The following is a 23,413-nucleotide window of genomic DNA, read 5'->3' on the forward strand; positions in this document are numbered from 1 at the left end:
TATGTGATTCTTTTGAAAATTTGTCATCAAAAGTTTTGAATATGTTTATAAAATGCCTAAAAGTATACAATATACTATATATTTTAAGTCCTAAAGTGTGAAGAACTCATTGGAAAGACGAGATTTCCAGTTTCCATTGCCTACTTTTTGACACCTTTTTAAATTATTACAGAATCTTAGTGAATTCTGTGGCATATGCCAATTATTATTTTTCTAAGATGTACTTTTTGTAACATACATTTTTAGTTGATTAGTAGGCCACTCGTCCTGAGAAGAGTATTAAGCCAGTCGGACAGTTGGCTTTTCATAGTTTACTTTTCGGCTTTCCGCGCCTTTGTGGACCCCAGTGTGGGTCCGTGGTGCGAGTGACTGTGTGATGGGGACTCTGAACGGTGGCTTAGTGCGGTTGGATGGTTGGCTGGTGGCTTGGGTTGGCTTTTGTGTGCACCTATTGTCAAATTGAATTGTAATAGACACGTTTTTGCAAAAGCCAAGTGTGAGTGTGAGTGCCGTTTCGGTTGTGTATGTGTTTGTGTGAATTGGTGCGATGGCGGTTTCCGTGACACTTTATATTTACAGCTGCGCTCGCCACTCTCGACCAGAAACAGGACGGGACAGCCGAGACTTAATTTTATACAAACGAAACGAAACGTATGCGTCTTCCTCGGAGCGCATAAAAAATATTATTGCATACATTTAGGCAGCTCCTAACGTCTGCTTCCTTCGCAGTCGTCCCCGCATTTGCATTTTCTTATTTAAATGTCGACTTCTAAATGACGACAAATTGTTTTGACGTTGTGTCGCTTTTTGATTTTAAAAATGCTAAGAGACAACAAGTTGAAAAGACCCACATGGGCCTTAGTCTGTTTGGGGGTAAGTGTATGTCGGCATACGAATGTATAGCCGGTGGAAAATGTTTTTTGTGCTTGCTTTAAGGCTTAAAAGCAGACCTGCTTGGAGAATGAAAATGCAATGTAAAATACTCAGCCCAACAAAATGTTGTGCTCCAAGCATATTCGAATTTGGCTTGACAAGAAACATTTAAATATAGTTGACTTAAAATAAATTTAGCAAAAAATGAATGTTCGTCAGTCAAAGTACATTTTTTATAAGATGTAGAAAGATAAATTGCAGATAAATCTTTTTTGGTTTTCTATTTTAAGAACCCAAATTAAAAATTAGTTTTGAGACCAGGTCAGTCAAAAATTTGCAACGCAGTGAAGGAGACGTTTCCGAGCCTATAAAGAATATATATTCTTAATCAGCATCACTAGGAGAGTCCGCATGTTTTTAATAATATTATATCAGCCATTTCTTGTTTGAAGTAAAATATTCCGTAATAGTATTACCAGGACTTAAAGACTTTAAGGTACACATTAGTACACATTTTATTTTAACAAACTCTTAAGCTTAACTAAAAACAAGAAAGCAAGCTTCGGCAAGCCGAAGTTCATATACCCTTGCAGCTATTGCCAAAATTAAATAATCTTGAAAACATTAAAATTATGATTTACTTGCGTATATGTTTGAAAACATTGAACATTGAAGCTGTGATGATTTGCAGCTCAATTATTCAGTAGTTTCTATACCAGCTATATGATATCGTTTTCCAATTTTAATAAAATTAAATGCGTTGTTCTGAACTGTTAAATTAAAAAAAATCTCTAAAAAAAATTGCAATGTTATAGTCGTCCGATTTAGATTAAATTTAAACCGTAATTCTGAAATATTTAACCATTACTGCAAAAAAAAATATTAAAAAACAGCATAGTTATAATTTTTTTTAAAATTATTTTTCTGATTGTTCCTATGGGAGCTATATGCTATAGTTACATACCTGCAATAAAAAGACAACTTTTAGGAAACTTTCATGCAGAAAACTTTAAAACTGAGAGACTTGTTTGCGTATTATTATAATGATAATAATCAAGAGAACATTGCTTAGTAGGTTCTGTGAAAGGTTAATAACTTCAAATATTTACCGGATTGCTAACAGGCTATCGTTCTTATGCCTTCTTCATGTAAGTTTTCGAGAGCTTACTACAGTTCTTACAATTTCCAAAAGTAATTAATATATTAAAATGTTTTGAAAAGTGTGATAATAACAAAAGTTTGTGTTATAATTTCAAAACAATTAACTTACGGCAGCGGGTATTAAGTGCAGGGCATGTAAAAGCTTGTCAGTATTCTTTTGTTGTTATAAGAGGCGCCCGTGTCTATCACGGCCAATAATAAACAGGTCCGCTGGGTGCCGTCTGCGGGCGTCGACTCAATTGTGTTGCACGACTAGCCAGACGGTTTGTGTGATCTAGCAACGATCTCTTTATCGAAGAAATTGTCTCCGCAACCGTCGGCACTCCCTTGTCCTGAAACGATTTTCAATTTGCAGGAGCGTATTCAAAAGATACTAACACAATAAAATCATCATGTATGATCTATATTATTGTGATAACTCTGAGATACCCCATAATTATCACCGCAAATTAAATTTCTTTTTCAGAGAACCTCCGATGAGTTGTTTTCACTACGCTGTGCATCAATATTTATGGTGAAAAATGTTTATTAAACTACTTAAAATGACAGTACATATATAAGGTGTACAAAAATTTAATTTCACATTTTCAACATTTAAAAAAATCGCAATTTTGGAAGGAAGATAGTTTCCTTACCAGATCGCTTTATACCCTTGCATTGGGTGCTATAAATTCAGTCAAACGTCTGCAACGCAGAGAATGAGACATTTCCAAGTCGATCCAGACATGTTCGTCTGTCGGTTCTACGCAACCACTTGTTTTAAAGCTATATAGATGAAACTTTCCATGCAAACTTTTTGTTTTAGGTAATATGTATATAAGTCGGAACAGCACGGATCAGATGACAAAATCATATAATCGGACAACGATATCATATAGGTGCCATAGGAACGAACGGAATATTAATTTTAAATCAAAGAATTTAAAAGTTTTATCAGCACAAGCATTTTTATTTGCAGCGCCTCGCATAGGAAAATTTTAAAAAGCGTCGTGAGGCATGAAAACAAGTGAAGAACTTTAATTACACTTAAAATTAAATTGATACCATACTACAAATTGTGAGCATCATTTTCTTTATCATAGAAAACCAAGCTTTAATTTTTGGAGTATTTTGACGATTTAAAACGATTTGTAGTTTAAATTGGATTCATAGTTTTAAACATTGATATTTTGTTGCCCCTCTTGGACAACTTATAAAACAATCAGTGCTGCCTAAGATTTGACGCCTATAGCTGATTTATGTTTAATTAAATGGCCAAAGTTGTCCTGACCCTCTAGTACTTTTTAAGAGCAGCTAAAGCTCTGAGAACTTTCCCACCTGTCGCTAAGGTAAAACAATAAAAACGCAAGGCAGGAATAGGGGAAGAGCTGGACAGGCTGGAAATAAATTCAAAGTTATTTAATATGAAAATGGCGTGCAGGAACAATTTTGTTGTTATTGTTAGCCACGGGGCTACTTGGCCTCAAGCGATTTAGTTTCTACTGTTCTCTTTCAGCTGTGTTTCAGACTTGCAAGTTTGATGGGACTCGAGATGAAAATTGACAGACGGTTCGACCGAGGCGAACCCTATTTACTTCACCGCAAGTGATGATATAATTATTCGTGGCCATTGAGCGGCAGTAGCAACTCGCAGCCAATTTGAATGTTAATCAAATTAAGGTACCCACCCGCTCCAATTAACCTGAAGCCCTGTTCCGTCCTCGAGCTCCATACCAGATATTTTTGTATTTCGATTTTCCGTTTGCGTGCCAGGCCATTTTTTAATAATTTAATCCACTGCAATTGAGCGTCATGGCATGTATATCAAGCCTAGACAGATTTATCGAAAACACAAACAAAGAGTACACATGCAGCGGGTATAAAAGCTAAGAGTGTGGAAAAAAGGAGAGGCAAATATTTTTGCGCAAACATTGATTGGCAATCGCAGTGAAAGGAGCTAGGGAAGGGGTGTATGGGTGGGGGGTGATGGGGTACTCCTGCATACTGCATGTTAACACACACCCAGATATTTGTAAATTTCCACAGAGCCATACCGCCCACACTCAACCAGAGAGTCATGATTAACTGCTGACGCACAATGGGACCAACAGAAATTTTTGCACTCCAGTGTTGACAAATGGAAAGCGCTTTTTTAGCCATATTTGGTCATCTCCATTTCAATATCTCGGTAACCGTAAGACGTAGATAATAGGGATGAAAAATAGTTTAAAAAAATGTTGGATTAACTTTCGAAAAGCTCCAACGCGATCAGTTCTAAATTTTCAGGACCGATTTCTTGGAAAATAATGGCAAAAACTGCTATTTCTGTGTTTTTTTGACATATATATGAAAAAAAAAATTTTATTGATTTTGCGGCACATTGATAACATGCATTTCGATAATATTTCGATTAGAATCACAAACGTGGTAACGTATCGATGACATCCCTGTCTAGGTGATGTTGCCGGAATGTTCCGCCATTTTAAAATGACTCTTAAAAATTTATCGGTATTTTCCAAGAAATCGGTCTGGTCGCAACTTTGACCTATTTATTCGTAATCAGGACTCCAAAATACATGGTTCCTAAAAATTAGAAAATGATCGGGCGTTGAAAGTGCAGCCAAAATGTTTTATGCAATATAATTTTTTTTTACATTGGAATTTACAACAAATTCAAAATGTTTGCTCCAGCTTTATGCCAAGAAATAAGCACCAAAAAATTATAAATAAAAATACTCTACGAGTAACGGGTATAAAAATAATTAGAAATGTCCCATTGTGCGACGCATGCTTTTCAAGTGTGTGTCCTCAGCTCAATGCAAAAAAAAAAGCTGAAAGGAAACACAAAAGAGGTGAAAGGTGAAGTGGAGAGTGGGGAGTGTGAAATGGAAGGCAGAGAGACTTGTTTTATAAATGAAAATTCATTGAAAACTGATAGCGTGTGAAAAATAAACGAAACGAGAAGTCGGTAAAAATATTAAGTGTCACCGGTCGAATATATCGCATGAGATAGATGCGCTTCTTAAAATTATAGATAGCAGGAATAAGTCAAAAACTAACTAGTTTAAAAAATTTCAATAAAAGCCTGGTTTTTATTTTTATTTTTCAGAAATGTAACGTTTTAAATTATTTCACAAACAAGATATACAATCAAATGATGTGTTTGGTTATTTCTTTAAATATATATTTTTTTATTGTTGGCATTGAACAATTTATTTGGTTAGCTTAAGTTACTTAAAAGTAAATCGAAGAGTATCAAAGAATACAAAAATATTCAAATAATCGTGAAAGCCGCTTTGATACCTCTTTTAAAAGCGAATATATGTCAACAACGGTTTGGCAAAACTTCCATTCACCCAAGCTTTTTGTGTCATACGAGTTTACTAGTGGCAATTAGCAGAAAAGCCAAAGTTCGATTTGTTTGCTATCCATGAGGCGGATAGACACTCATTAAAATAAATTGATGAAATTGTCAAGCAAAGTCAAAGGATACCATTCAATAATTGTTTATCCAATAAACAAAAAGTAAAAACTAAAAACACTTATAAACGTGTTACTAATTTTAAAAATGTCCTCATTTTAAAAAACAGGGCAGAAATGTCTTAAATATTGAATTGGTTCTTGGTTTATGACATAGGCAGTCCCATTAAAAAAAATCAAAATTATTCCTTAATAATAATTTAACTTAGGGCTGTTGATTTATTTGTATTTTTTTTGTTGTATTAATTATTTCTAAAATGAAGTAAAATGCCCTTGTAATTTGAAAATAATTTTGTAAAACTATTAGCCTAGAAGATATTTTGGACCCAAGTTCAAATTCCATACTATGTTATGTTTTCTTTTAATTTTTTACTGGGCTAACTTTTAAAAGCTAATTAGCAATAGCAATTTTATAGCATACTTTTCTCTTTTAATTCTCATACGGGTTTTGTACAAAGTTGAATGTTTTTAAACATATACGCAAGTAAGTCATAATTTTAATGTTTTTCAGAATATTTAAAAAAAAAGTGGTCTACTTAAAATAAATTAATAAAAAGGCAGCTTCGGTGAAACAACCCTTAAAAAGGTGGAGCTTCATTATTTTGGGCTAATAACATGGACTACCAACAAATCATTTAACACACAACATTCTCAGCTTCTGTCGAAAGTGACAGGCTCACAAGCTTATTAACCCTTGTCAGCAACGCCCCCGGCAACAATTCACTAAACGTATGTTGGCTACGTATACAAGGAAAAGCAACACATACAACATGGCAAAGAAAAACTTTTTTTACCAAAAAAAATACGCCATAAAAAGCAGACTCACTCGATTGCCTCATCGACGAACCGGAAACAATTGACTCGATTACCCGGCAAACAAAAACAACTTGCCAACATAAACATGACAAACCAATAAAACCAAGAAAAGGGCAAAAAAACACAAAAAAAAACCACACAAAACATTGTGGAAAGTGCAAAGAGTGCGTGTGAATAGATGTCGGAATGGTCGGGGACTCGGGTTAAATGTGGGTCGAGCTCCGTTTAGTTTCCGGAGTCTTTTACACTAGATTTCTATCCCATCGCCCTAAGGACTTTTTTTGACAGGTTTTTCTGCGTGTTTTGATTTGAATAAATGCGTTTGACTCCTCTTCGTTTATTTGATTTCATTGGTCGAGCTTTAAACGATGTTGCGAATGTCTAAACCGCATTGCACAATTTGTGTTATTGTTATTTATGCCGCAATTTCACCTTTTTACGATTTTAAAAAAATGTTTTTAAAAAACCACAAATTGTTTTATAGTCTGCATATTTTGTGTTGAGAATAAAATATTAATTGGTATTTATGGGCCTGCATATTCATTTATTTGCATATTTACCTACTACTCCCTAAAAACAAAACTGGACGTGATATCTGAACAAATTAATTGGTCCTAAAGCCAGAAATATTTGTAGCTAATAAAACGAATTAAATGTTTAAGCAATTTTTACATATACATAAAATATAGAAATCGGACTCACCGAGCGAGGCTTTGGTGCAGTTGCCCTTTCTGTTTAAAAAAATTCGATTATCGTTTTTATAATAAATTTATTTTAATTTCATTGTAAATAATTTAAAGACCCCATTTTAACTATTAGTCACAAGTTTGCAGCGCAGTGAAAAGAAATTTGCGACCATATGAAGTATTTATATTCTTGAGCAGCATAAATAGGAGAGTCTGACCGTCCTGGTTTCCTGATGTTGAGTTTGTCAGAGATCCGTTTTGGTTGGGATCGACAGGCCTTGGTAGAGAATCCAGTGGGGTTTCCATTGCCTAATGCCCGTTAAACGAACCGCCGCTATTTTAGACCACTCCAAGCCGGCCAGGTCGAAAATAGGAAGGTTTAGAATAGCATTTAGCGCATCATTTGGGATACCTCTAAAGGGCCCCGCTTAAGCATAGGGATACCATCCGTTGAACTTTATTTAGGCGTGCTGAAGCTTTCTGCTTATTTAGCGCAGGCCATCAGATAAATACTTTGTAGAATAAAATAGACTTATATATCGCTGCGTTCATCCAGATGACGAATTTAACAGGAGAGCAATTGTTCAGTCTCCAATTCAAACACTTGTCCAGTATTACTCCTAAGTATCTAATTTTGTCGCTAAAGTAGAGGACGCAATTGTTTAGTATTGGGGGGTTAAACTGTGGAACCTTATATAGATTTGTAAACAGTACGAGATCTAATCCTTTCTCTGCTGTCCAATCAGTGATTTTCGCAGTCATGAGAGTGTTTGTGGAAAACTTGCAGTGACGATGGATCACCGTCCGCATAACCCACAACCTTGCCTCTGTTCCTTCTAGGTTACACAGGATGTTTGAGTGGAGAGTTCTCCTCTTTGAGGAGTGCCCCTGCTTATAAAAGAGGTATACCAGTCTTGAGATCCTTAGGGTGGAAGTTACCATTCTGCTTCTCAGCAATTTGTGCATTAATTCCACGGTTGGGACCTTAACACCGAGATCAGTAAGGAATTCGGTTATGGCTGTCGGAAGTACGTTGCTGAAAGCACCTGTATTAAATATTGTGACTAAAAATGATTTATCCTTCGACTAAATTTTCTACTTCGTCCCGCTTCAACAAAGAATTTTTCTTTTATTGAAAAAAAAATATTTGCGTTTTAACGGACGGACGGACAGACAGACAGAGAGATCGCCTCTCCTAGTGATACTGATCAAGAATATATATGCTTTATAAGGCCGGAAATGTCTTCTTAACTGCGTTGCAAGCTTTTGACTGAAATTATAATACCTCTGCAAAGGTATTAACACCTCTTGACGAGGTAAGAATAATGTGACGATTACGAAACTAATTAAATTAATATAAAGCCAACCAATTGACTTTATAAAAGTCGTAGGTCATTTTTTAGGTTCGGAATATTCTTTGCTGATTTTCAATATTGCGGCTATATATAGAAGTCTCCTTGCGCACTCATTCCGGTGCTTATCGGTACTACGTGTACCTGTGTAACGTATAGTCTGGACACTCCACTATTGCATTCCATTTAATAAGGTCTATATTTTCAGACTCACAGTTTTATACAACTTTGATTTACATTATAGCCACCATAAATAAGCTTGCACTAAATTAAAGCTTGTGCTCTTACCCTTTAAAATTGTTGTTAAAATTTGTAATGAGAAGCAGGTAAAAATATTAAGTGACAGAAAAATTCACTAATATTCCTTGCCTAATTTAAAATCCATTTTATCCCTATACCCCTGATAGCCAATTTACAGGGCAATATTAGCTCAATTAAAATGAGGCTTATATCCGAAAAGCGGAAAACAGTAAACAACACTGTCACTTAATTTAATCACATTTATAAAAACCACTAATTGACTTTTGAACGTTAATGCCTGCCTGACTACCATTGAAAACGCCAGCACACAGACCCACATAATCGTATGGCCACTACATGAAGATGGAGTGAAAATTTGAAATGGAGCAGGTATTTTAGGAGCAGGGGACAGAGAATATTATTATGCCATATACTAATTGGTATTTCTGAAATGCATAAAACATTTTATTCAGAAGACTGAGTTGCTCGTCGTTCCCTTCTAAATCCTCCCGTCGAGTGTTGGGCTAATTTAATTATTATTTGCCGTGGTCCGCGAAAGAATGCAAAAATATAGATAAATTTATGAATACATTTTCGTTTTTGATAACAATACCTTTTTTATTTTGGAATAGTTTACAAGGAAATAAGTTCAAAGCAAAACAAGGGGAAACCATTGCCGCATACAGAGAAACAGTAGGCTTATTTTTAGGCTATGTATGACCTATATGGACTAAAATTTCAGTTTTAGGTATCGCATTACATAAAAATCGCAAAATATGGACTATTTTCCTACTTAATTAATTGAGGAACTATTTTAAGTTTAATTTCGCTTAAATGTTGTACTGTAAGGTGTAAGGTATACAAGTGGATGACAGCCCGATAGAGAAAACCAATTTACGGAAAATTTTATGCTTTTGTTATCGCCATAAAATCGGTGACATGCCATCACTTACAAAAACAACTCGCATTTCGTAACGTTTCAGTTTAAGTGCAAGTTAAAAGTTTTGTTGCATACACACATATGTTTATACGCACTCAAATGTGCACTGCTGGTTTCTAAATTTTAAGAAAAAGTATATTTCATATTGCGCAGTAAGGTTAGTTCGTGAAAATAAGTAAAGGAATTTATTTAACTGTAGATATGAAAAATATTTGAAAAGAATGGCAATGCGAGAAGATTAAAGGTTGTTGAGAAGCTACGATTAAAATGAATATACAAAACATATTACCAATTAAATTATAATATTTACAGCAGAGCATGGAATTGATAAGAATTCCTTATAATACCTCATAATACCTCAAGGAAATAGTTCCCAAACCACTTTTTACAGAGCGTAAGCGTTTTGAGCACACTCCAGTTCACATTCACAGTCTTATGGATCAATACTATGTTATTTTATTATTTTAAAACAAAAAAATACAATAAAAAATAATAAAAATAAATAAAATTCAAAGGTAATTTTAAGTACATATGTATCTGTGCTAAAAATCGAGCTGAGGTCAAAATAACTGGTAAATTTATATCTTAATTTATGGTCGTCTTTGATCGATTTTTTAGGTCGTAAGTGACTTACATTCGGACTGGGAGTTTTGTCAAATTTATAGGTCGCCATTAACCTAAGACTTAGGTCATTCTTTTATCCTAAATTTAAGGTCTTAAGTAGCTTATATTTTTTTCAGAAACATTTTTTATTGTCTATCATTAATTTTTCTTTGGGTGCGGGGTGAAAAGAGACACTGTCGAAACCTGTTCGCCGGGTATTTGTCTATCGCTCTCTCTTATAGACGGCGAACGGTTTTCGTCGATCTTTAAACAAAAAACGATTGACTTTTATTGAAAAAAATGTTTGCCCGCGGCGCTAGCAAAAAAATAACCTGAAAATATTTATAAAAATAATTATTATTTTATTTCGGGGTGAACTGATTTTATATAGTTAACAACGTTTAGTATCAATATCAATTTCGACAATATCCAGACGACGACACCATAAAAATACAAATTGAATTTGGCCCAGACCATGATGGAGGATGGACACGATGTGCCATATATGGATGTACGGACGAAAATTGAGAACCTTACCAAGAAATATAATGCGGCCAAGCAGGGGGCTTCTTCTTCGTCGAACTTATTTCTGAGATCGTTTCCCATTCACAACATGCAGCAAAGCACTGTAGATAACGAGAGTATGATCCCATATTCGTGATATATAATTAATAAATAACATTTTTTGTTTGCAGACACTGTGGAATACTTTGTGGAGGCATTGGACACGGAGCACGACGGCTGTAAAGCCTCCAACTGCAGCGAGAGTTGTAACGAGTAGGTGGCTTGGAGCTTGGAGCTATTTTAAAAACAAGGATTTCTTGGGACTTATTTTAAGTACGCTTTTTTGTGTTCGTTTAAATATGGTAATATAGGCATTTAATCAAAGTATACCATTAATCTCATTAGCTGAGCATCACCAGAGGGCCAACATTTATTTAGCCCTGAGGCAGCAGATCAAACGCCTTTCTCAATATGGGGAAAGGTGCCAGTCAGCTAATTTTCTTTGGGAACAAAGGGGACCAATAGAAGGGAAATTTTCTTTTGTTAAAGGGAATCCGAAAATGATATCAAATTCATTTCCGAGTGAAACCGGAAAATGCTTGTATTAGTAGGAACGATCCGGATTACAACTTTGCGGTTTTTAATTTTTTTTATAGTGTTTCGATATTTAGTAATTGTTTAATATTTTGCAATTACAGTTTACGTTTTATCAAAGTCGGACTACACTAGCATATAACTCCCATTGGAACAAAATTAAAAAAAAATAAATATAAATTAAAATTTCTCTTATTTTCAATTTTTGTGTAATTCTTTTGCACGTTTAATAATTCCAAATTACGCTTTTAATTTTATTAAAATCGGAAAACGATATCATATAGTTTCCAGGGGAAGGCTAAAAATATTGAGGTGAAAATCATCATAGGTTCAATAAGTTTTAATGGGTACTTATATAATTCAAAATTTAAATTGTTTGCGCTATCTGCAAGGGTTTATAAGCTTCGGATTGCCAAAGCTTGCTCCTTTTCTTGTTTAATTTTAATTTATGTTTTCTTAATATATGTTATACATTTCAGCTGCCACCTTTTGCCCCTCTCTGATTTATTCGTGTTTTTCAGTCAAGAGCGCTAATTTTTTGGTGTCTTGTTCCTCATTATTTTAGCATGATTGAACGCGTATATAAGTAATTGTGTATTATGTTTTTGCGTTTACTGTTTTGTGTGTTTGTTGTCATATTCGATTTTGGTTTACAAATTTTAATTTCATATTGTTTTTACACCTGTTCACATTTATAAAGGCTCATTATTTTATGTGAATTTTTGATATATGTACCGACCTAAAACAAAGATTTAAATCCAGTGGTAATGAATATGTCGGCAGTATAAACAAACAGGAAAGGAAGCAAACTTCGGCGAGCCAAAGTTCGTTTACCCTGGCAGCTATTGCAAATAAATAGATATAAATTTAAATATCTAGGTTTCGATTCATATGATATGATTCATATAAGCATATGTTTAAAAAATTGATGCTATGATTATTTTCAGCTTAATTTTTAGTTCGTTCGCATGGCAGCTTTATGAAATCGTTTTCCAAATTGAACGAAATTAAAAGTGTAATTCTAAATTGTTAAACCAATAATATATCCATAAGAAATAAAAATATGGAAAAATAGAGAACTGAAAATTTGTTGTTAATTTCGATTAGTTTCGACTAGATCTCGAAGAACCAAAAAAATAAAAGAGACCAAAACTATAATTTATATATATTATAATTATATTATTTTATATATAATAATTTTTTCGCCCTTTTGTGCTAAATCCAACTCGTTTCGACTTATAAAATACCTGCAACAGGAAGACATCTTTTGGGGAAGAATCATTCATATATCTTTTAAACTGAGAGACTAGTTTGCGTGGAAACGAACGGACGGACAAACGGACGGATAGCCGGACATGGCTATATCGACTCTTCTGGTGATGCTGAATTTAAAAAACAAAATCGTGGTGAAAGACTTCACGGTGTAAAAGGTTCCGCTTATCGTTTGTTTGGTTTGAATTTCTTACAGTCCTCTCTTTAATTTTAAGACGAGGCAGACAAACAATTATTTTTATTCACACTTACTTACATTACCGTGACCCAATTGCCCCCCACAAATTTGGGCATCTTATGTTGGCATGCTTGGCGTCAACTACCGGGACATAATTAACCCTTATTTGTACATTTTATGGCCGCCACCATAAAAGAGCCATTTAAATTACAATGCGCAAGGCTGGCCATTTCGCGGGCCAACGGAGTCGTTTGTTAATCGTCGGCCTTTAGTTGCTGGGTCTTGAAAATCCAAAGAGCAGACGAAAGCGATGCTGGTCTATCTGAGGTGGAATGTTGATCTGTTGTTGAGTGGCTTTTAACTTTAAGGCGAAATTGGTAGAAGTCTGCCTTAAAGCAGCTTACAATTTGGGCAGTTCGCGGGCAAGCGGCTTTACTCGCATAATCCTAGTATCTGACCAGAGCGCAAGCACACACTTGACCCTTTCACTGCAACTGCCATTTCCATTCGATTCGATTTTATTACGGTCCCGAGGGGTTCACTGAGTTGCGGATTCGTTGCGGGCAATGCTTGTCATCGAAGTGGCTGAAAATAGAGGAAGAAGCTTTCGAAGGTCATAAAAATGCAAAAGCTGGGAAAACAAGTTTCAGCTTTTGTGGAGTTTCTCAATATTTGCTAGGACCAGAGGCGATGCGATTGAAGTTGGTCATTTAATTTAAGGGGTGACAGACTGTCAACTGGTTTCTGGCGGTTGAACGTTCTTGAACATTCCCATAATCTGAGCCCAAACAATTCCCAAACTGTTATAGCATTCTCCTTATAGAGGTATTCAACATTTTCGCCGAATGCATCCTTCAACCTTGTGCAGTGGCAATATCGCAAGCCATGAAGTCCCAACTGAGCTGCGATTATTGCTAGTTGAAAACTAAAGCCAATATCTCGCCCAGCGTCAGGATCAACGATCTTGTACACTGTGGCAATTTTTTAAGGCCCTCGAGGGCTAACTTAACAATAAATTTAAATTAAGTGAAATTAGTTATGCCATAAACTGGAAATAGCTGGTTATGAAGTGCTCCCTTATCGGATCCACGGAGAATTTGAAGTAAACGTTCACTCGAGGGAAAAGTAATAGCAAGTGTGGTACACCAAAAAAAAAATTAAATATAGCTGTCATAAGAACTATCTAATAATTGAGCTGCAAATCAATGCTTTTAAACATATACGCAAAAATTCAAGCATAAAAACCAAAATTAAAAGTAAATCTTAAATTTAAGTACGTATATTTTCTTGGTACTGGTGTAGTAAAAACAGAGTTTTTATTTATATATTATATGTACATATATATATTTAATGATCAAAATTCTTTAAAGTTAAGATATAAAACCGGCGTGCTCAAAAAGTTCGTAAGAATTTGGCGGAAAATTTGATTCATAGTAGTCCTTTCAAACAAGCGTACACTGAGAAAATTTACAAAATTAAAAGGGCAATAAAGAATCGGACTGCACATCTGATTTAAGCTATCCTAATTCTACGTTAAATTATAGTTTGCTGAATGTACGTAAGCCTTGCCCCTGCTTTAGTAAGCAATCCTGTTGACCTTTTTTTTCTTCTTCGCACTCGAGGCACTCGAAATTTGCTCCAGCGATGAGTAGCCAGTCGACGTAGAATCACGGCTCTGCCGGTAGGTGTGAAGCGGCTTTTTGGTCAACCAGAATCGAATGAGAAAGTGAAACTCTGCCTTCAAAGCAAGCATTGGTGGAATCTAAAATTGAATTTGTTTGTATCTTAATTGCATATTTGGGAGGGAAGCGAAAACTCAAAGAACACTAAAAAACAAAATGACCCAAAAATGTCATTATGGCAGTTTGTAGTTTGTTTTGTTTTCTGGGTTTAGTACATATCATACCTTCTCCTTCACCGAGATGCGGTGCACATGCCATAAAAACTCTGCAATGCCAATCATAAATGCAATGATCACGCCCACGATAAGCACCACAAACAGTCCCCCCACCGATTCCATATCAAACTGGCCGTCATCAATTGCCGAGGCATCCAAATTACAGGTGCTCTCATTGTTGTTAAACCATTTGTTGCGTAGATTGTAAAGGACACCCTGCTCGCTGAGCTTGAGAATTCCCACGCTGAGATTGGAACGGAAGTTAGCATCTGCAAGAAAATATAAGCCATTAGGACAAGCTTTCAATGCTTGCTATTATAAAATTTAAAATCTTTGCACATATTTTAACTTATATTCAGAGTTAATTTTGATTTTTGAGCCGTTTAAATTTTCATTGAACAGTTTAAATTTTCATTCGCCCGCAAGATATCCTCTTTTAAAAAATCTGTTTCTCCAAAAGCTTTTAATGTTTTTGGCCTGATGTTGACAAAGATATAATAATCGGCCTCCGCATTTATAGTCTTTTCCAAAAAACTGAATAATTCTATATTTCTAGCCTATCAAAATGTAAGGAGACTTAAAATGATGATACCTAGGCTTTACGCTCACTGCTGCTTTAATGAACTTATTTAAATCTTCACAGAAACTTGACTGAAACCGGAGACTTCCAAGTATTTCCATCGAAGTATTTCCAAATAACCTATAGAACCGATCGCGTTATAGGGTGTTTATTGCTGTTTACTCCAGTCTTGCATTCGAGATAATTCAGCCTGTTTACCCCAATGGAATAGAGTTTGTTAGTGAAAAAGTTTCCTTACATGCCTTATCTATTTTTGTAACCTGTTGCTATAACCCCCCTGGATCTGACAGTTTAATATATGAATATCACAGATTGTTCTACCTCTTCTTTCTGACAGGGATCAATTGATTATTTAGAGAGATTAAGATCTCCGAGATATATCTTGGTCCTCTCCTACTGACTCACTTGCTTGCACGCCTTTGTCGGATCATGACTTTGTTGATGGACTTTTAGACCTAACATTAAAACAAACTACAACCTTTTCGAAAACTCTTAAGCTTCTTTTACAAATAATACAAATTAAATCAAATATGTTTCAAATGAATATATCTCGGGACAACTTACTCAGTGGAACTGCTATTCCGTAATGCTTCTCGCCGAAACTCTCCCCAATCTGGGTGAGCTCGCAGTTTCGCTGAACGTAGTATTGCAGATTGGTTGTCTCCATCAGGAAGGCGTAAGCTCCCCTGCTTAGCTTGACGCGGTCCACGCCCTCCTCGTTGTTCTTGGTGAAGGCATCCGGCTTGAAGGACAGCATCTTGTTCCACGCCATCCGGTTTTCAGTGTCATTCGATTCCGAGAAGTACACCGACGTGGCGCCTCCGCGGATGGTGCCAAACTGAACCTTGTTCTGGTCAACAAGATCATGGAGAGAGCCGATGTTGCCAGCAATCTTCGAAGAGGTGATAAATGCAGCCAACTTGGCTATATAGGTCTGGGATATGAGCAGGGCAAAGATCCACCAGAAGGCGGTCAGCAAACGCATGGGCAGACCTCTAAAAAAATAAGCAAGTACGACAAGTATTACGACTATGACCAAATCTATATTACGGCTACAATTACAAATGGCAAGTTCACAGATTCTGAGCTATAATCGAGTTCCCCGACTGACAGAACGAACCCATGCAAAACAAGACCATAAACCAATAATTCAGTTCCCTGATTATAACTCCCAACGGTCGGGAGAATTTGTATACGCTCGCAGTGTCACTCAAAGAAGTCTGCATGTTCAATCTAAACAGTTTACGTTTAATATATCCCGATATCTATTTTTAATGTTTTCGCAAAGGATCTTTAGTCCCCCCGTATGTGAACACAGCTAGAGAGCTGGAAACATTTAAAAAACAAGTAGTAATGTATTTCGTAAAGTGACAACTAACGATTGTTAAGCTTCAGATCTTAACATAGATAAGTTTCCCACGCTATCCGTATATAGCTGATGAATCTGAGGTGATATGCAGATGAAACTAGCTAGTCCTAATCCTTTTCCATCCCTATTGACATTTCATTAAATGCAACAAATTGAATATAAACCACTTGCCTTGGTAAAAGATCGCAGCCTTGATTGAGTATCGAGCCCAGCACCAGCCACATGGTGTTGTTCAGATGCCAGATGTTCTCCCGCTCCATTTCGTGGTCCACATTCTCCACCGGATGCTCCCACTCGAATTGATCCATGCGACCGGTAAGAATCAGGGCCAGGGCGGTGATCATCATGGCAATCATTACATATAGCCAAACTTCGACTCCATACGGATTAAGGAAGGCGTACATGTCTGCCTTCGGCGGTGGCTCCTTGTACGACAAAATACTTATTCCCAACTGCATGAAGGGAACAGTGAAGTCCACCACCGACCGACGCGCCTGCGTAATGGTCAAGTCACATATTCCAATTTGTGCATTCTGTCGTAAAATAATATTAAAAAATATTTCTTACCTAAATAAAATCAGTCTACTATCATAAAGGTTTTAGTTATAGGAAAAATTGCAAAATTATTGAAAAACTTGTTTCAACATATACGCTTATAACTCCAGATATAGATGTTTTTGGTTTCTTTCTTGCTTGAATTTGTGTTAAAAGCCATACATTTAAAGCGCAATAAAACGACGATTTCGAGTAGAACGATATACGGTAATGATTTCTTGTCCCGCTTTAAGTTAGCTTGTAATTTTTGTAGTTATACTTACATTGTCAATCAATTGTCGAATAATGCCATCCCATTCATCTGTGACAGCATCGTAGCTCCCATATTTATTGTCCCTGACAGGTTCAAAGTTAAAATCGAATTTGCATTCCTGGGCCAACTTGTAAATTAGGTCCACGGCATAGCCTTCAAAACGTTCATTTCCCTCGAAGTGAACTCCTTCGGGTTCCTCACTAAAACAAACACTTCGAGCTTATGTTTTCACAGCAGCGTAATATTATGAACTAACCGCCAACTAAAGTAGGGTTTGCCCACCCGAGTTGCCACTGTATACCGAACTGGCTTTTGGGAGAAGTCCTCTTTGTTTTCCATACGTCTCTGTTTAACGGCCTGAGTCGAATTCTCCCTTAATTGTTCATAGTCCACGAGTTGATAATCTTTGTTCCATATATGAGTAACGCGATCGATGAGGGGATTGAAAACTTCAAGATTGAAATCTTCGCGCTGACCATCAGTATTTATTTGTAGTCTTTGGGTTTTGAAGGGAGGCTTGACTTGCTTTGGAGAAATCTAAAAAAAAAAGTGTTACTAAATTTGAGTATGGAAGTATAATACAAAATAACTTTTTAAAGAATTAAAAATGTCGTGTATCCCGAAAATTTACGGAAGACGAGTTAAAAACATTTTTTTAAGTCAACAGTGCTAGAAAAAAGAAAACAAAAAGTAAACTAAAAACACTAACGCAATGCCATAGAGCAGGTTATTGAAACTCATGTTGGTTGATGTATAACAAATTTTTTCTTTCAAATGGCTTGGTAACTAAAGTATGCGCTTTTTCATTTTAAAAGTCTTTAATATTTACATAATATTTAATATATTTATTTTTATAGAGTTTAGTAACAAAATTTGGTAACCTTTTTATGACGACCATATTATGTATTATATACATTAAAATTGTTTCGGAATAGTAATTACTAATAATATACATTAAATTTGTTTCGGAATAGTAATTACTAATAACTATTCCGAAACAAATTTAATGTATATAATAGCTTAAAAAACATTAATTAAAAATATAATATTTTTAATACTATATTAACTAAATAATATTATTTTATATATTTTATGGTGTTAATATTGTATATTAAATCAGTTTTTTGAAAACTCGTTTTATAAACACAGTATAAGAAGGTTGTGAAAATTTGTATATTTCTATCTATAACTTACATTTTTCATTTGGTCTACCAAACGCGGTCCTGGCTGCCAAAAGCCACGCCCACAGCTAAACTGAGGAACGTAGAACCCTGGACGCTGGCTTATTACCAAAAGAGCGTTATAGTACAGAACAACCGAGTCATATACAAGCTGAGTTCCAAGTGAATCAAACTTTAAGATAGTTATTGAAATGAGCACAAAATCAGGCGAGTTATGTCATTCGATCATACCCTGGTGTCGACCTCGTTGTCAAATACATCAATTTCATCGTGAACTGGCGGGGGAATATAGGATCGTAACCTTACAGCCGCCACAGACACAGTAAATTCCCTAGAATAGAAACGATCGATGCCGCTCACGTGGGTATCCAGATCCGTTAAAAATAGATGCTGCGTAAAAAAATAAAATTATTTTTGTACTTAATTTATGTTAGTAGTTGTTAAATTATGTATGCCTTTGTAACGCGGATGTACTACCTACGGGTCGATTTCTCGAATCTATGTTTAATTCCCAAGTAACTACCCTCAGAATAAAAATCGGCCGAATAAAAGCGAATTTCGCAGAATGTTTTCGGAGAAAAAAATTATAATTTATTGATCTAAAAATTCTCATATTATGGTAACTTTTAAATGTATTTTAAGACTTAGTATTATTATAAATATTTATTTGGATACAAGCACTAACCATACACCATGTTGTATGGTTAGTGATACAAGCTACAGCTGATCTGAGGGTGATCGTTTTGCTGTGACCACTATAAAAACCAAACAGATTTCCTTAAAGTAATGTTAAATCTAGTAATCAATCAAAAGATTCTAGTTTATCCTACGCAGCGCAAGTTTATATCAAAACGGAGCCACGCCCACAAATCGCAAAACACTTAACACGTCTGTCACGTCGCTATGAGACATGTTAGCTTTTATGTGTTGGACTTTGTGTGTGTGTTTCGGTCATACCTATCGGTAAACACATAAATTTTCAAAATGAAGCTAATATTTTAGAAGGTTTGGGGCTTCGGAGTCCTCTTCCGCCGCTCTGCCGCCCCTGTGCCGCCTCTCAGCCGCTGCTTGCCTGAAATCGCTTCAGTAGAGAGTCAAAACGAAAGAACTGTAAGCGGGAGGTGGGGTGCTGCACGCACTTAGCTGATAGTGTTGTCTATGCAGTTCGACACTTGACGCCACCTAAACTTCGATCGTTTTGTAGTAGGAATACTTAGTTCGAAATTTGTTGGCTAAGTAACGGATATCTAATATTTGGGAAACTAATTACTAGAAATACTCATCTAGAAACGATTTGTTAATGCATTGCAAATAATAAACTTAAACTTTAGCCCAGCCCAGTCAATGTAAATGTAAATAACTAGTTGTTTTTAAATTCAAACTTAATAAACAAAAACTCAGTTATTTTATAGTTTTTAATGAATATATTTTCTTAAATTAAGTTAATAGTCTTTTGTCTTTATATCCATGGATAGGGTATTATAATTTCAGTCAGAAGTTTGCAACGCAGTGAAGGAGATGTCTCCGACCCTATAAGGTATATATTTTCTTGAAAAAAAAATTTCCCTTAATTTAAGAAACATTGCACTTCATTAAGAAAAATTTTTAGAAACATCGCCCAAACTTAAGGAAAATTTCCCTAAATTTAAGAAAACATATCCATTAACTCATGAAAAATTGGCATAAAATTATGGGTCAATCACCTTTTTCAAGGAGATTTCCATAGAAACAACTTCGGGCGAAAATTGTATAATTTGAATATCTTGGTTCTAGCTTACCTATTTTTAAGTAGGACTCATTTTTCTAGCTTTAGAATTTATAACTTGATGGGTTAATATTAATTATGATGCAAAATTAAAAAATAAAGAGATACCTGTTTCATTGAGTTAGAAACAATTGACTAAAGGCACTCTTTTCAAGAGGTTAAATGTCGAATAATTGCAAAAGCCTTAGAGAGAGAACGGTTTCAATACTCACATTAAATGACCCAGTCATGTTAAACCCAATCGAGGCGTTGATAACGTCCACTAAAATGTCGGACGGACAGTCAAGCACAACAAATTTCTCACGAGCGTTGTTTATGCGCTTCCAGAGAACTCGATAGTCCCCTCCCCGCTCAAATTCCTGCATCTTGATTCCTGTTTTATGGAGTTGTTTCCATGCTAGGATGTGCTGCAGACGATTGAGGTCTTTTGGGAAAGGTCAAAGGTAAGGGTTAGGATAAAATGGGAGTGATCAAAAAGGCTTGCAACAGACTACTACGGATTCAAGACCTGGATGATGTAAAGTACAGAAAATATAATACAATAATGTTTTTCCGGATTCTATTTATCGAATAAGATATTGGAGACAAATTTTCAATTTGTTTACATGCAGATCAACAAAAAGCATTAAATCGCTACCATTTTATAAAATGTGTACTTATGTTCGTAGTCATGGATCAAGTTCATTTCCAGCTAAATTAAAATATGTTCTGTTCTCTTTACGAAAGTTAACATTAATTGTATTTATCACTTATTAAAATTTCGGAATATATTTTCACCATATTTAGACTTGCATTTTCCTTGAAATACATCTGTCTCGTCTAAAAATGTGTTAAGAAAGTAATGTGAAGATGTAAAAAAATTTGGTTTTTATTTGCTTAACTAAAATTCTCTCGTATTCAATCTTAAATCATCTTCACAAAGAGCCCTTTGAAATTGTTTCCTTCTGTAAATGCAGAGTTAACTTCCGAAAACCCTCACATTAACTCGTTAAGTAATTATTGGCTTAAGTTCATTGAAATTGAAAAAACTGAGTTACACAAATGTATATATAGAGACTGCCAGAAAATCCTTGAATTGTAATCCGATCTGTCATGTTCTTGTAAATACAGTAGTGGACAAAGAAATCCGGACACCTAGGGTATGGTTTTGTAGTTTTATTCGGCATTACCTATCATATATTCCAAAAAAAACAATTTCAGAAAAAACAGCAGGTTTAGGTGCCAACAAGGTAGAAGCCTTTAGTATTAAAATCTAGTTAGGTAGATTTACCTAAGCTTTTGGTGCAAAAAATAAATAAAAAAAGTGAAACATATCAAAAATGACTGAAGCACATAAAGGTTACATATTGGCTTTGCGATGGAAAATTTTAAGACTCAGCGATATTAGCGCTAATGGTAAAGTTTCATATATTGTGAAATTTACTTTGAAAATTAAAAAACAAATTTTGTTAAAGGTTCAGTTTTTAAAAATTATCAATAATTTAAGTTGTAAAATTTTTTTGTAAAAAAAACCACCCTGGAATCAAAAAAGAGTTGTTGAGGCTAAAAAAAACGTTCATTAAGTTCGTTAATTAAAAAGGTTCTTTAAAAAAAAACAAACATAAAAATTTACCAAACTAACATTTTTTGCCTGTCCGGATTTTTGTCTGCTACTGTAAAGTGAGAAATTTTCTTTCTGCTATGTTGTTTTATAAGCGCTTAAAAACTGTGTAAACTCGTTAATCGTTTAAACTTAAAAACATTCTGGTAAGAACCTGATGAATCAAACAAATATTGAGACTATTAAAAATAAATGTAAATTCAGTACATACGAGCATTTTTCTCGTAGGCAATGGTAAAGGACTTCCAGTCGAAGCTCTTGCTACCCAAAATATCAGAAAAAGCTGAGGAAAGTAATAGTTCCATTGGCGCGACATTCACAGTAAGCTGGTGGTTGACACGTTCTCTGGCCGACAGTTGGGGTTGCCAATCGAACTGCAGATGCGGTATACCCGTCATATTACACAGAACTTGGACTATATCTATAGGTTAAAGAGAGAGAAAGAGAGAGAGATAATGTGGGAAGTGAGCCAGAATTATTAAGACTTGTATATTTTTGTTTAGAATGATCCGGGGAACTACGAAATCACACAACGAAAGTGGCGATCAAAACACAAAGAGCACAACAGAAGCAAATGTGTTGGGGATTTTTCTTGGCAGCAGTTCAAAGTGTCCCCGACCACCGTACCCTTTATTTACTGCAAAAATATTTGGATCCAATTTTACGGCCAACATATGTGAGTGTGTTTGGCTATTTTGAAGAATCATTAACGAGGTTGACGAGCCTTTAGAAATTCTCTCAAGAAACGCAGACAAAATGTGTTTGACTCTGCATCTTCTTCGCTAATTTTCTGCTTTTTTTTTATGAATTTGTATACGTACGTATATGCAGGCACACACTATTTTATGACACCGAAGCATATGATTCGATTTAAAAATAATTTAACTAGTGGGCATACAAAGGAAAAAGAAACTTACCGCTGTTCGTCTTTGAACTTGGTCCAAAAATAGCGGCCACCCCATTTCCAATCAAGTCACAAGCTAAAGGGAGTGATATTGAAATGTCTACTTGCAGACTTATCCCATTAGTATGGTTGACTCACACAGGTCTTGCAGCACAATGCTATCGTCAACACTCAGATAGCGCTTGATTGGTTCCAATCTCAGATCAGGATTTATGGCATTCACTTCCTCCACTGCCACAGTAAAGGCTTCGGCCAACTTCATTTCCGTGTCGAAGAAAATGGCTCCTAAACGAAATTGCAGTGCGAATATTTTGCGAATTTCAATCGAACCCTTGTATTTTTAACCAACCAATTTTTACTACCAGAGGATCTTCATTGGCGCCGCTGCATGAAATCAGTGTCACAAGAACTAAAAACTTTAGAGTCGACATTGTCATCTATGTATGCTGTGCATAAATTTGATCGTATATGCACAATCTCGATTTTCCTTCCGTCGAAAGCACTTTAAAAACCTCAAATTAAAGTGAACAAACAACGCAACGCAATATTTCGGACAAAAGAACTCGGTCAGATCCAGACCGGGGCACTGCTCGAAGAGCACTGAGAAAACCTCACAAAAAATTGAATTTTT

The 23,413-nt window shown here is 35.4% G+C and overlaps 1 protein-coding gene and 1 non-coding gene across 4 annotated transcripts; one reads left to right on the forward strand and one right to left on the reverse strand.

The window, feature by feature from the left end:
• The first annotated feature begins 13,534 nt into the window (after positions 1-13,534).
• On the forward strand, positions 13,535-13,679 carry LOC121467444. Its single transcript, XR_005977501.1, has one exon. It is a non-coding gene; the product is annotated as a U4 spliceosomal RNA (small nuclear RNA).
• A 312-nt stretch (positions 13,680-13,991) lies between these two features.
• LOC108140141 (glutamate receptor ionotropic, kainate 2) lies at positions 13,992-23,370 on the reverse strand. Of its 3 annotated transcripts, none has more exons than XM_017262852.2 (13): positions 23,145-23,370; positions 22,921-23,067; positions 22,796-22,858; positions 22,090-22,299; positions 20,491-20,702; positions 18,745-18,903; positions 18,527-18,685; positions 17,589-17,869; positions 17,343-17,532; positions 16,696-17,057; positions 15,720-16,150; positions 14,585-14,844; positions 13,992-14,440 (listed from the first exon to the last, which is right to left on the reverse strand). In XM_017262852.2, exons 2-13 carry the CDS (start codon positions 23,042-23,044, stop codon positions 14,255-14,257), a joined length of 2,637 nt encoding a protein of 878 aa, XP_017118341.1. In that variant the 5' UTR covers positions 23,045-23,067; positions 23,145-23,370; the 3' UTR covers positions 13,992-14,254. The 3 variants fall into 3 exon arrangements, with proteins under 3 accessions (XP_017118341.1, XP_017118333.1, XP_017118348.1); XM_017262844.2 differs by having other exon boundaries at positions 23,132-23,370; XM_017262859.1 differs by lacking the exons at positions 13,992-14,440; positions 14,585-14,844; positions 16,696-17,057 and having other exon boundaries at positions 15,919-16,150; positions 23,132-23,370.
• Between the last annotated feature and the right edge of the window lie 43 nt (positions 23,371-23,413).

This window comes from Drosophila elegans, unplaced genomic scaffold (genome assembly GCF_018152505.1).
Source record: "Drosophila elegans isolate 14027-0461.03 unplaced genomic scaffold, ASM1815250v1 contig_397, whole genome shotgun sequence".
In the NCBI taxonomy this organism is placed as follows: Eukaryota; Metazoa; Arthropoda; class Insecta; order Diptera; family Drosophilidae; genus Drosophila; species Drosophila elegans.

Bases quoted from the DNA above. Each gene is read 5' to 3' on its own strand.
- LOC108140141 (XM_017262844.2), bottom strand. From the start codon at position 23,219: ATGACAATGTCGACTCTAAAGTTTTTAGTTCTTGTGACACTGATTTCA. The intron at 22,859-22,920 runs GTGAGTCAACCA...CACTCCCTTTAG, and splicing joins CATTGTGCTGCAAGACCTGT to CTTGTGACTTGATTGGAAAT. The intron at 17,058-17,342 runs GTAAGTATAACT...ATTTTACGACAG, and splicing joins TTCGACAATTGATTGACAAT to AATGCACAAATTGGAATATG.